At 35.1% G+C, this 13286-nt stretch overlaps 1 protein-coding gene across 2 annotated transcripts in view; it reads left to right on the top strand.

Annotated features, from left to right (window-relative positions):
* Nucleotides 1-1365, top strand: part of LOC108995892 (DNA repair protein recA homolog 1, chloroplastic) — a 28348-nt gene extending 26983 nt beyond the window's left edge. For both annotated transcript variants that reach the window (XM_018971565.1, XM_018971556.1), the window contains exon 13: nt 839-1365. In XM_018971565.1, the coding sequence (XP_018827110.1) occupies nt 839-946 (108 nt within the window). In that variant the 3' untranslated portion in view covers nt 947-1365. The remainder of the gene's footprint in view (nt 1-838) is intronic.
* Nucleotides 1366-13286: the final 11921 nt, after the last annotated feature.

The raw sequence follows: 13286 nt of genomic DNA, 5'->3' as shown, positions 1-13286 counted from the left end.
TTATAAAAAAAAAGAAGATATATTAAATTACCAGAAAATAGGAGTGTTCTCCCACCAGCATAAATTTCCATTTTTGAAAATGCGTTTGCCAACTATCATAGTAACTTTTTCATATATATATATATATATATACAAAAAAAAAACTATCTGTGGTAACTTTTTTGGTCATTAGCCCCTGGGATAATATTGATTCAACTATGAACTTTATTTTGATTATAGCTATCAAATACCATGGTTGTATATACTTTGTAAAGCACGATATTTATCTAAATGATATTTTTAAATTTTATGTAATTAATTGATCAGTTGATTGTTGCATAATATTCTCACAGCTCGAGTTACAAGGCTAAATTCATTACTGTCTTGCTTTCTTTAAACCCTTATGATACGTTATTGTTTATAGATATGGACTTTTACTTCAATCAGACTCTGGGCATGATTTGCTCTTTGGTGCACCTGGTGCCTTCACCAACAGCTGCAGTGAATTTTTATTCAGTGGCTTGGACTCTTTCGTATTTAATTGATAAAGTTATATACCTTTGTCTACCAGTCTACCATAATATTCTACAGAAAGAATCAAAATGAACATAGCGTATTAATAGTTAAAGACCTATAATCAGTGTTTTGATAAAGAAATTTGATGGTCAATAATAGCAAATAGTAAGGGTGATATTATACTTAAAAAACGTCTATGTGCATGCATCTCTTCGGAGAGGAAAAGGATAGAGACCCTCTTGATGACATAATGAGAACTTTGCTATTTCCATTTTGCCTCATCAGAATCTCATGTGCTGTTATTTGCAAAGACTAGGGAATGATATTGGTAATGCATTTGCAGATTGTTCGGTCAAAACTGGCTGATGGAACGGGACAACTAAGCTCTCCACCTTTGAGGAACTCGTCATTGCTAAATCAACATGAAGACGTTTATGAGGAGATACAATGACAAGAAGCAATACTGCTAGTGATTGAAGTTGGATGTGGGAAGAGGTAGTGAAGTAGGTTGATTTTTTCTAGAGTGTAAACTCTAAGGCCGGTGACGTTTAGTGAAGTACTTGACATCATTGCCCATCTCCCAGGGGTGAAAATGGGTAGAGAATGAAAAGCTAAAAGAGCATTGTTTCTGGTTGAAATTGGAATTGGAACCTCTAATGTTGTTCATGATGAAAGATGGTAAAGCGGTTTTGGGGCTGCATACTTGTTTCTCTTTCTTCGCATCGATTCTTAATATATCAACTAGTCAGAAAAACCAAGTTATTTATCCTTGCATACATGAATGTGGTCAATGTAGATTTTTTCCATGTAGCTTACCAACTTGTTAATGAAACATACAATATATAGAGCACAATTCTGGATGATAATTTATGCGATTGCTTCTTGCATGTGGTAATTATTGTTTAGGGGTTGAATTTGTTTTACACCTTTACACAATCATGTTTTAAATGTGAGGCATTTTAAGATAACTTGTAAAAGTAACATCATTTTACAAAACATGGTTTAAAATGCAAAATTATTCATATAATCTTGAGGATTGGCAATCTTTATTTCTCAACAAACATCAAAATCAATTAGTGATGTGAGGAGTGCTAGAGAACAGCGGCAACCCTAATTCTAGGTTGAAGACCATGATGGTATTGTTCCGTATATGGGGTTTAATTTCTGAGTCGCGCTACTGTGCTGCTTGCACAGTACCGCTCCAGTGACTGCCTGATGTGACATATAATTAATTAAAAAAAATAAAATAAAACATAATGGTATGAAAATGGATAAGAAATATTGCCCCCTATGTTTTTTTGATATCGTTTCAGAAAACCATCTGAACCATCCCATTGCCCTCCCCTCGTTGTCCCATAGCCGTCCTCTCGTCGTCCCATGGCCGTCCCCTCATCGTCCTCGTGACCATCCCTTTGCTGAACATCGTCACGAGTGCCTTCCATCGCCAAAAGCTCGGCTCCCTCCTCATTGTTTGTTTAGTTCAGGTAACCTCCACTAGCCAAAAGCTTCGATTCAGAGGTAGACATGAGGGTTTGTTTTAGGAATGTTTTTTGAATGTTTTTTTTTTCAAAGCTTTCGACTTGCTTCTTAGGGGGTTTGGTTTGGTCCTTTATTTTTTTCAAGTCTAGAATTAGGTTGAATTACTGTTAGTTGTAGTATTTTGTTTGAGATTCTCTGTGTACTTTTCCTTTTTAGGTCTTGAATTGCGTTGATGTTGATACGGAGATCAGATTACAAGGATATCATAATTTTATAATTAGATAAAAGAGTTCCAATTTAGGTCTCAATTGTTGAGCAATGATTTCTTCAAAGTACGACTAATAAATGCATGGAATAATTGTGAGAGAAAATATAATAATTGTGAGAGAAAATTTGAGATGACCACTGATAAGTGTACAAAATTGCATTCTAAATATCTTATTATTGAACTAAAATGGTAAAATGTGAATAGAAATCACAGGAATTAATGTGTATTCTTGAATTGAGTTTCTATTTATTTTGTGATACTCTTAAGCAGATTTTTATATTTAATTTCAAAGTCTATAAAAGAGCAAGTCCAAACTCAGTCAAATTTAAAAGACTTTCAAGTGGGCAAGATATTGGAATAACCTAAGAACTTTCAACGAGTGTAAGACTCTTCAAATAAGAATAATGATGGAGTTTGAGAGTAATTCGGATCAAGAGAAAAAGTCAGTCTGAAATTTGCTAGAAGACAACCTTACATATTTTAGTATTTTGATCATAACTTTCCATTCAAATATCTGATTGATACGATTCGTAATGCGTTGGAAAGCTATCTTAAAGGGCTACAAAGTTGTCTATAATAAAGATTTCTAAATTCAAACTCCTGAAGCACGTAGGTGGCTGCCAAGATGAGTCTTAAAATTTAGATGATTTTGTATGCGGGAATATGAAAGACATTAGGGTTTCTTTCCTACACTATATAAGTATTTCATTAGTACGAAATTGAAATTTTTTTGGGGGAGAAGGCACAGTTCTAGAGACGAGAAAAATTCCATTTTATTATTTAGTTCTTCTATGGAGAACTAAATCTTGGATAAAGTAGGGGTGGGCAGCGGGGCCCCGGCCCCGCTACCCCGCCTTGCTTCCTCTCCGCCCCTGCATGGCGGGGCGGGCAACCCCGCTCCGCATCTAGGGGCCCTAGCGGGTGCGGGTGACGGGGAGGGCCAACCAGCCCATACCCCGGTCCCCATTTATATATATATATAAACATAAATATCTATTTATATTTTGCAAATTATATATAAATATATATTACAATTTATTAGATTTGTTCACAAAATATGCATTGACAAATTTAAAAACTATATACTTTAAAAACTAATACATTACAATTTACACAAAATATGCACTAACAAATTTAAAAATTACATAGCTTTTAAATTATAGTTATATTTACAAAATTTAAATTTATAATTTGGATCTAAAAATGTATTTTTAATTATTTTTGCACTTATAAATAATTTTTAAATAAAATAAATATAGTGTTTTTTTTAAGTGAAAAGAGGCGGGGCGGATTGGGAATCCACCCCGCATCCCGCCCCCGCATCCTGGGGGCGGGGGTGAAAACCCCATCCCCCGCCCCATGCGGGGCAGGGTGTGGTGAAGGGGTGCCCCCGCCCCCTATAGCACCCCTAGGATAAAGCCTAGGGTGGAAATTGATTGGTGAAAATATTTTGATTTTATTTCAATTCATATGTTAAGCTTTATTGTTTAAGATTCTAGGATTCAATTCTCCATTTGTTTGGATATTATAAGTTTGAGATAATTATATTAAATCTTGCTATGGTTTGATTTTGTTGAGCTATAAGATTATGAATATATGATTGTGACTTAAACAAGCTTTTCATACCATTGATATGATCTTTTGCTGCACTATTGTTTATGAACATAGGGTTGTTTTTAGATCTGATATTCATTTTTATATATGAAAACCGTGGTTTGTAAAGGGAGAATAAATTCTAGAATTAAATTTCAAAAAATAGATGAATATATTATCATATCTTCCAATTAGAAATTTGGTATTATAATTCTTAATTGTGTATATCGTTTGGATTGAAAAAGCCATAGTATTGGATCCAGTTGATAGAAGCCCAAAGCTTTACTTGCCTTCTTATCCATGCCTTAAATCTCATTTTAATTACGTGCTTTAGGTATAATTTTTAGATTCTTGTCATATTATAATTTGATCTTTTCTTTTAAGCTTACGTCTTGTTGTCTTTCTTTCGACTCCCTGTGGATTGACACCCTGAACTATACTATAATACCGTGTATTAGTTTGGGCGAAATTAACCACACCATTCAATATTAGGGTTATGTTCATGGAATTACTTTGAATTTGTGTGAATAAGGTGGGGTGCACGTATCCAGCAAGGAAGTTTGGAGGTGTTCATAGCAAAACCCTCTAGTCTTAGATTTTGGTCAAAGATGTATGGAGGTTCTATTTTTTGAATTGTGCATTGGGCTGTCAGAACACTCTTTAAAACAATAGTTTCAAAGAGATTTGCATGTCTCAAAAGGTATCGAGTAAGCAATGTTTACTGGGTCTTTGTCCATTGAAAAAGCTCAAGTCTTATGAAAGAGCAATGGTAGCTCATGCACTCTGTAATCATAGATTACACCAAGATCCAATGTAGCGTGTGTGAGAGAGAGAGTGAGAGAGTGAGAGGTGGCAAACTATTTCACAATGTCTTTTCAGTTAGAACAGAGATGTAGGTCATGACAAAATACTTGGAATGTGAATCTGGTAATGGTAATGTGAATCTTTCTTTGCCTTCCTACAGCTGTAACAGTATGTAGCATTCAAGCCATAATGGGAATGTGGATCTGTTGTGCTATACATGTAGTTAAAATGTAAAAAATAGTGAATCTGATTCTGTTAAAATGTAAAAAATACTGAATCTGAATCTATTATGCTATACATTTAAAATGTGAATATGTTATACTATACTAAATCTCAAAAAATAGTAGTTAAAAATACTGAAGCAAAATCTGTTCTGCTATACATATTGTTTATTTGTTTGTTTGTACTAGAAGAATAGTGGGAGTATATTAATAAAGGGAATTATGTTAATAGTTTTTTGACATTTTCTACGACAACTACTGATGACTTGCATAATTTCTTATATTTTATCACTTATTAACTTTAAACTTTAGTCTAATTTTATTTATTTTTGTTGATTTTAGACTTCATTGTCATTATTTAAATTTATTTTAGATTTGAAGAAAATGAAGACCAAATTTTACAAGCCTATCATCTAAGAACTCTTTCATTTAAATGAAAATGTTATTTGAATATAGGAGCTGCTGTATAAAAAAGAAAAATGCATCAATACGGATACCTATTTTGATTTTGAATGAAGACTAATGATGTGGCTTGAGTGGAATTTTTGGGCTCTTGAACGGATATACACTGGCGCGGGTTTGGCTTGGTTGAGATGCGGCATGCGTGAGATTCGGGCTTTCTCTTGGATGAACAGCTAGGCACGACACTGAAAAGGGAGCCAGCTAATTTTGACACACGCACGAAACGGACTTGGAAGGCTGGAACGCACGGAAGAGAAGAGGAATTGGGAATTCGACTTTTCCAAAGAAAAAAAAAAAGAGAAACGTAACAAAAGAAAAAAAAAAAAAGAAAAAAAAGAGAAAAAAACACATTTTGTTTTTCTTGGAAAAAGAAGTAGAAAGAAAAACTAACCGGGAAGAAAATAAGAAGATGAGAAAAAGAAAGAGGGGGGACGCTGTGACTTGCGAAGCAGACTGCGAGATCATTTTTCAATGTTCATTTCCTTCCATTCACTTCTCAGAAAAATTATAGTAAATTCGTTTATGTTGAATTTAATTTTTAACATGAACTAAATTTCTTTATTCTAGAAAAACGATATAATCTAGTTTCGAACTATGCTTGCTTTTCTATTCTAATTTGAAGTAATTTTCTTCTCTGTTTGTCTAATTTATTTTAAGCTTATTGCTTCTAATTAACTGGCCATTAATTAGATTATTTTAATCTTGTGATTTGTTGTCAAAAGAGGGAATTATATGATAGATCTTGAATAATTTGGCATAGTTAAATATAGAGACCGAAAGACTTGTATGAACCTATGTAGTATTAAAATTATTGGTCTTATTGCTTTCTTGCTTTATTAATTTGCATACTCTTATGTAAAATGATGAACAAGAATAATTTCTAATTGACTATCGAAAGAGGCTTTTGGATGTTTGTGGAGATTTGCTACCAAACAGAGATAATTAAATTCAATTAGTTAGATGAGTAAAGCATAGTGAGGGATTAGATGAAATCGATTTCCTAGAAATTTTCTTTCTCATTGATTTGATCTTCGAACAACATCTTTCTTTTCTTTAGAGTATTTTCTTTGAATTAATTTTATTTTAATTTTCAATTACAAGAATCTTAGTGACTTTTCTAAATAAAGTCGAGATTAATATAATTTCAGTATTTTTGAAAAGTAAGTTATCAATCCCTGAGGACGATACTCTTCTCATCACTTTACTATAAAACTACGATACTGTGCACTTACAGTTTTACACCGATCAAGTTTTTGACCCGAAAGCAAGTACATTTATTGTTCTCTTTGTATATGAACGGCAATGTCTGAGACATAGTGGAAATAGCTCAACCTTAAGAAAGTCCATAGTTGAGTACCCCATTTGTTATTGTGGAATTAAAGCTTGTCAAAGAACTGCGCATACGGAGGAAAATGAGGGGCGACGGTTTTTTGGATGCCAAAACTATATGATGGAAGTTTCTCTTCTTGCCCTCATATCTCATTCTTGTTGATAGTCTTGTTTGCCAAATTTTAAGTGAGAATTGATTTTTGTAGTCTGGGAAGTCTTGTGGATACTTCTGCTAGTATGACCCTAAAATACCATTATATTACCAAAAGACTATCAAATGATTACAACACTCAATTGATGAATTAAAAGTTGAAGTTGAAAATATCCAAGCATCAATGGATATCCAAACCTTGACTCATCGTGTGGAAATAGAGGCCGAGAGGCGCAAGAGGCAACTGAAGAAGGCTACCTATGTTCTAACAATTTCATTGTCGTGGTTTTTCTTTTTTGGGTTACTTATATCTAGTTCTGGTTGGTTCAAAGACACATGTTAATGTTGAGACTTTGAATATTCCCATGTATGTGTAAGCTCTTTGTATTTTGTGGAAGCTCTTTGTATTTTTTGAGACCTTGTATACAAAGCTTGTATTTTATGTGTTTGTTTTTAGTAAAAGAGAAAAAAATGAGTGCATTTGGACTTACAGGTTTTGAAGACCTAATTAACTAAATGAAAAATCCCAAGTAGCATCACTAAAATATTATATACTTGGAGATATAAGTCAGAATTAATTAAAACATATGCATTTGGGGATACCTCAAAGTTAGTATTATTATTATATACCTGGAGATATAAGTCAGAATTGATGAGCCCAATTTGGGCATCACAAAGTACCGAAAGCTCAATACAACATCAACTGCACCTCCTAAAGTGTTCAAAATAAACACAGGAGGTGCTATACAATAAATGTTCAAAAAGTAACAACACTTGATAAATTCTCTGCTATACAACTTGATAAATTCTGCTACACATTCTGCTATACATTCTGCTATATAACAGCAACAACACCTCCTCAAAATGCATTTCATTTACAACATTTTGCTATACAACAAGTGTTCAGGATACTAATGGTACAAAAATCACTTTTGCTGGACAACACCATCATATATACAAAAAACTTCTTCATTTACAACAAACGCTCAACAATAATAGGAAAAATACTTTCTACACAAAAAACACCTATGCTTTTCTACACCATAAAAAATACACCATCATGGCTACCACCATCTAGGCTGATATAGATCATCCTGGTTCGAGAGATTTGATAGCACAGGTTGCACTTGTACTGGAGGTGGAGGAGCAGTCGAGGGAGTACAAAAATAATCCAACGCATGTGTCCAAACTAGGCTTTCTTGATCATATTGCCAGGATACCAATGAAAATGATCAAATATCATTTTTTGGATTCTGTACATAAACAAAAGAAAAGAATATGAATAAACTTGTGGACACTTGACTTTTTAAGTGTACTTGGGTTTGTGGAGCCATTTGTTGTGTGCCGCTCACATTATAATTTGGTGTATCTTCTCTTGATAAGTGACTACTCCTCTATGCATATCAACAAAAATCAAGAATAATATCGTAATATGTAACCTATGATGAAATTTTACAATCTGGACAATCAAGCTGGAACTTAAGACACTTCATCAACATATGGAAAATAAAAAAATGAAGCAAGCTCAAATAAACAAATGTTAAAAAATAATGGTGCAATATATAGTCTTAGTTGTGGGCAATCTCTCCTTCTTGTACTTGGTTTCTTGAGAGCCTTCTCAATGGGGTGCGTTTTTCTCTTAGTTGGTGGTCTCCCTTTACTCCGAACTACCAATTGACTAAGAACTTTGCCCTTTGAGCCATCCATGGGAGTAGCTGGAGCAGTTGTGGAAGTACCTTCTCTTGAATTGTCATCTGGGTACTCTAGCTTCAACTGTTCTAGCTGGATCAATTTCACACAGTTTTGCTCGGTCTTTGCGGCGTTTGAACACAATTGATAGAAGCAAGTTTGGATCCGATCATACCTTTGTCTCTCGGGGTTGCTAGTCGCCTCATAACTACTTTTTATTTGGATATATTTTCTCTTTATATCCTTCCTCCACCAATCCAAAATGTATTTTGGTGGAATTTCACTCTTGCCTAATTGCGCCAGAATATGAAGAGCATGTCTACATAATATTCCCCTAAACTCAAACAACTTGCAACTGAATGTAATATTTAGGGGATCTTCTTCATGTATGCTCACAATGTAGTTTACACGTTTAAGGAATCCGTCACTCACTTCAATCTCATCCGTGGCTACGTACGAATATTTTCCACCATCACCCCCTAAATATGAGGTAGTCAAATATAAAAACCCTCGAAATTCTTCTTGGACTTCCTTAAACTTGGCAATTGTGTATGTTTTTTGAAATCTCTTCTCGATAGGATAGCGGGAGATGCAAAGAATCTCAGTGTTAAATGAATTGAAGTCACCAATGGCTTCATTCTTTGCCTTCCTCCTAAGGGCTGAATCATACTGATCAACAAATTGTTTCAATGTGGTCCTAGAGTGAACCTAGTCATCAAAAAATGCATTCATGCTTTCACTACGTTGTGTAGTTGACATTCCAGCCCAAAAGGTGTTTTTAACGTACGTCGGCACCCAAAACTGCCTATCAACATAAAGAGATCCCAACCAAGCATTATCATGAAGATCATATGTGTCAAGCAATACGCACCATCATTCTTCAAACTCATTCTCACTTAACGAGTCATACACACATTTGTGTAGAGTACTCTTGATCTCGTCATATTGAAAATGTGACCCAAACTTCTCAAGAGTTTCTTCATGATATACCATAAGCAAAAGCGATGCCTAGACGATGGAAACACCCTCGCAATTGCAAGTTACATTGCCTTATCTTGGTCTGTAATGATTGCATTTGGTGGTCGGTCATGCATACACTTCAACCATGACTCAAACAACCACTCAAAAGTATGTGCATCCTCATTGGATATCAATCCACACCTGAATAGAATTGACTGACCATTATGGTTCACACCCACAAACAACGTAAAAGGCATTTTATAAGCATTGATCAGGTATGTTGTATCAAATATGATCACATCCTCGAATGATTGATACACAGCTCTACTTCGGGCGTCTGCCCAAAACACATTCTTTAACCTCATGTCAGGGCCCACATCAATCGCATAAAAAAATATGGGATTTTTTTTTCTGCATATCCTGGAAGTAGTTCATTAGAGCTTTAACACCTCCAACTCCGAGGTGAAGTTGTCGAGTTTTGTCAATATAGTTTTGACATTTCTTCACCCCAAATGGCACATTTTCATACCCCGAACCCTTTATGCTTAGCATACTTCATATAGTAAGACCCGACTTCTTCCTCACTAGAAAATGTCATTCCAATTTTGGGTTGTTCGACACCATCATCATTATCAGGCCTATCATCAACCACTACTTCATCATACTCATTATCTGGTAACTCTACAAAGTTCGGCATATCAACTCACCCTTAGAGAACCTACAATTAGTATCCAACAACTGAAGTAGCATATCATTCAGCTAAGGCTCATTCATTTAAAAGTACAAAAGAATCGAAAATTTCCTAGCTAAGGCTCATTCATTTAAAAGAACAAATTACTGTGGGACCTAAGCATTATTTTGTCCTTGATATCACACATTATTCACCCAAAATGCCAGAAAAACATAGCATAAGCATCACCAAGATCGCTATCCACCCAAAATCACAGAAAAAAGGTACACGAACAAAGGTACACTTACAAAGAAAATAAATGCTTGAAATTCTCACGCCTATTTGATAGCACAAAATTCAAATAAATAACCATGCCAACACAGAAATCACATGAGCAACGTTTCCACACATCTCAGTTAATTTTTGATTGGTAAGATTGCACATGAAGCACGCATGTTAAATACACTGACTTGTATCTATCTCACAACTGTATCTACTAAAGAGACAAATTTAACTATCTATTGAAATGAAACCACTTCCATCAGGTGTAGACATCAATCACAAACCAATTCTATTTTGCAACTATTTTCATTTGGTGTCAACAGTATATCATAAGGAAGGTCCACACATTCAGCGTTCCATGAAGCACGCCCTTTCAACAGCAAATCATCCAAATATATAGAAAGATACAGTTTAAGAAAAAGAATTCAAAAGATCAAGTCAGTGGGACCTCTCCTAAATTGATTGCAACACTACTACAATCCCAACTTTTAAAACTAGAATACAATAGAATAGAACTGAATAAAGAAAAAATAATAACCCCTTCTCTATAAATGGGAGTCTATGAAATTCAGCCCTAAATTTAGAAAATCATAAAAAAATCATATTTTCATTTGGAGGTCAATTGAGAACTATCATCCACCCAATACACATCAACTTAGTAACAACAAATGGATAAGAAATTAAAATACTACAAACATAAGCCCAAAATTCTCACAAAAATATTCTGTCTTCATCTCTTGTATGACAAAAATCAATCACTAAAAATAAAAAATATTTTGCCTGTGAGGTGAGTCTAGGTAAGCTCAAAATCAATTCACTAACAAGGTAAGCTCAACACCAATTCACTAAGAACTACTGGCACAGAGAAATATTTTTTTTTTTCAAAAACACTTTATAATTTCTACCTTGGGAGCTCGACGTGGAGTGACTGGTGGAGGCATCGAATGGTGGTGAGGATGAACTATGCCTGGAGTGGAATCGAATCTGGGAACTGAACGAAGGAAGAGTCGAACAACGAAAATGGATTCGGGTTCAACAAAACAACGAGTTGGGGTGTCGATGGGTGGGTCACATCCACGCTGGAGTTTATGTGTAGATGAACATGAAAAACTCACTGGAGATAGCGTCGAGAATGGTGGTCGGCACTGTGGATGCGAGGGGCTAGGTGTAACAGCCCGCTAGAAATTCATTGGCGGAATTTCTTTTGACTTTAGGACTCTCGTGAAAACCCCATAAGTTTTTACGAATCGACCTATTGCATAGGTTTTAGTCTGTCAACATAGTCAGTGTTATCACTCACTATGCTGCTAGAAATATGAGTTTTATTTATTTGAGGTGGTTAGAAGTGTCAGAATGCATTATGGTCTACGCCATTAGACTCGGTGGATTATTTATGATTTTATGGCACAATAGCCTATTTTCATAATTCCGGACGAAACGTCTGTTGAGAATTGTGAAATTATTTTTAGGGGCACATCGAGGTTGAATTTCGGTATAATATTTTCACTGTAGGTTAATATGAATATTTAGGAATTTTTAGTGTTAAGTTTATGATTCACTTTTTCGAAGTGAATAGTAACCTCGGTAAGCGCACCAATTGCAGTGTTTCGAAATCACAGTGTGGAATGTCCAAATTGGATTAGAGAAGTTTTATTTGGACACTTGGCAAGATCTTAGCCACACTTAGTGAATAATATTAGACACTTGGCACCATGAGGGATGTTTGTTGGATTTGAAGGAATCAAGGTGTGAGATTATGCCACTTAAGCAAAACCTTGTTTCATCTGCTCAACCAAATTGTGCCAGACCAAAGAGGTTTTCAATCCTAGTGAAACCCTAAATGGTGGGAATCCAATTGAAAGCCCAAAAGCTTTGTTGAAATCGAAACCCTAAACGGTTTCCCCAAAACCCTAAAGTTGGCCTCTAAACCCTTTCTAATCCGATTTCTAGTATTGTGTTTAATCACTTGATTAAATCACTTCCACATGCTATTAATCCTTTAAATTTGTGTTAGAACATCATTATCCAACCTTGTTAACCTTGAAAAATTGATTGGACCAAGTGATATTGGATTTGGGCTTGATAGCAACCCAAACCCTCTTTAAATCCCAAATTTTAGGCCCATTCGGTTTAGGCCCTTTAAGGCCCACGAATTTGGTCACCATAGGATTGCTTCATGGCTAAGTTTTGTACCCCCACTTGGCTGGCCAGATCTGTACAAGAAGGTCCTAGAAGGTTCTAGAAAGACAAAGCAAAAGGGCCACCTCACTCTTTCACTCTCACACTCCACCTTGAGAAAAGATCTTGGTCTGATTTTTATGAGAAGAAAAGGCCAACACTCAACCATTCATTCAGTCCTATCACTTTACATAGCTTGTGTAAGAAGCTCTTCAGTCCACTTCCCACGAAAAGCAGCTCTCCTTTACACTTTTCCTTCATAGAACACAAAAGACACTCTCGGACAGTTTTTCATACCTCTTTTGAACGCCTATTTCGAAGATTTTGTAAGTGTTTTCTCGCCAATATTCCTTCATGAAAGTTCTTTCTTTTGGAGTCTAGTTTACGTGGATAACTTATTCGTTCCATTTGGAGATCATTTGATTGGTCAAAAGTTGTTTAGACCCCGGAAAGGTCATTCTGGGCGATAAACTGGAGAGTGTGTTATATTTTGGAGTTTTTGACCAAGCTAATGAATAGATCTTGGTCCGAAATTTTTATGGAGTACTGTTAACATGTGTATATGATTATTGGTTGAGGATTTGTCGCATGATTAAAAGTTTTGGTGAAATATTTTCTTAGGTCTAGAAACTTAGAAACTGGAAGAGGAAAAACAGTTTCTGTTTTGAGAAAGTTTAAATCTTTTATGGTTTAATCTTATTCCAA

The sequence above is a fragment of the Juglans regia genome, chromosome 2 (assembly GCF_001411555.2).
Source record: "Juglans regia cultivar Chandler chromosome 2, Walnut 2.0, whole genome shotgun sequence".
Lineage (NCBI taxonomy): Eukaryota > Viridiplantae > Streptophyta > Magnoliopsida > Fagales > Juglandaceae > Juglans > Juglans regia.
This window is presented reverse-complemented; position numbering and strand designations above follow the sequence as displayed.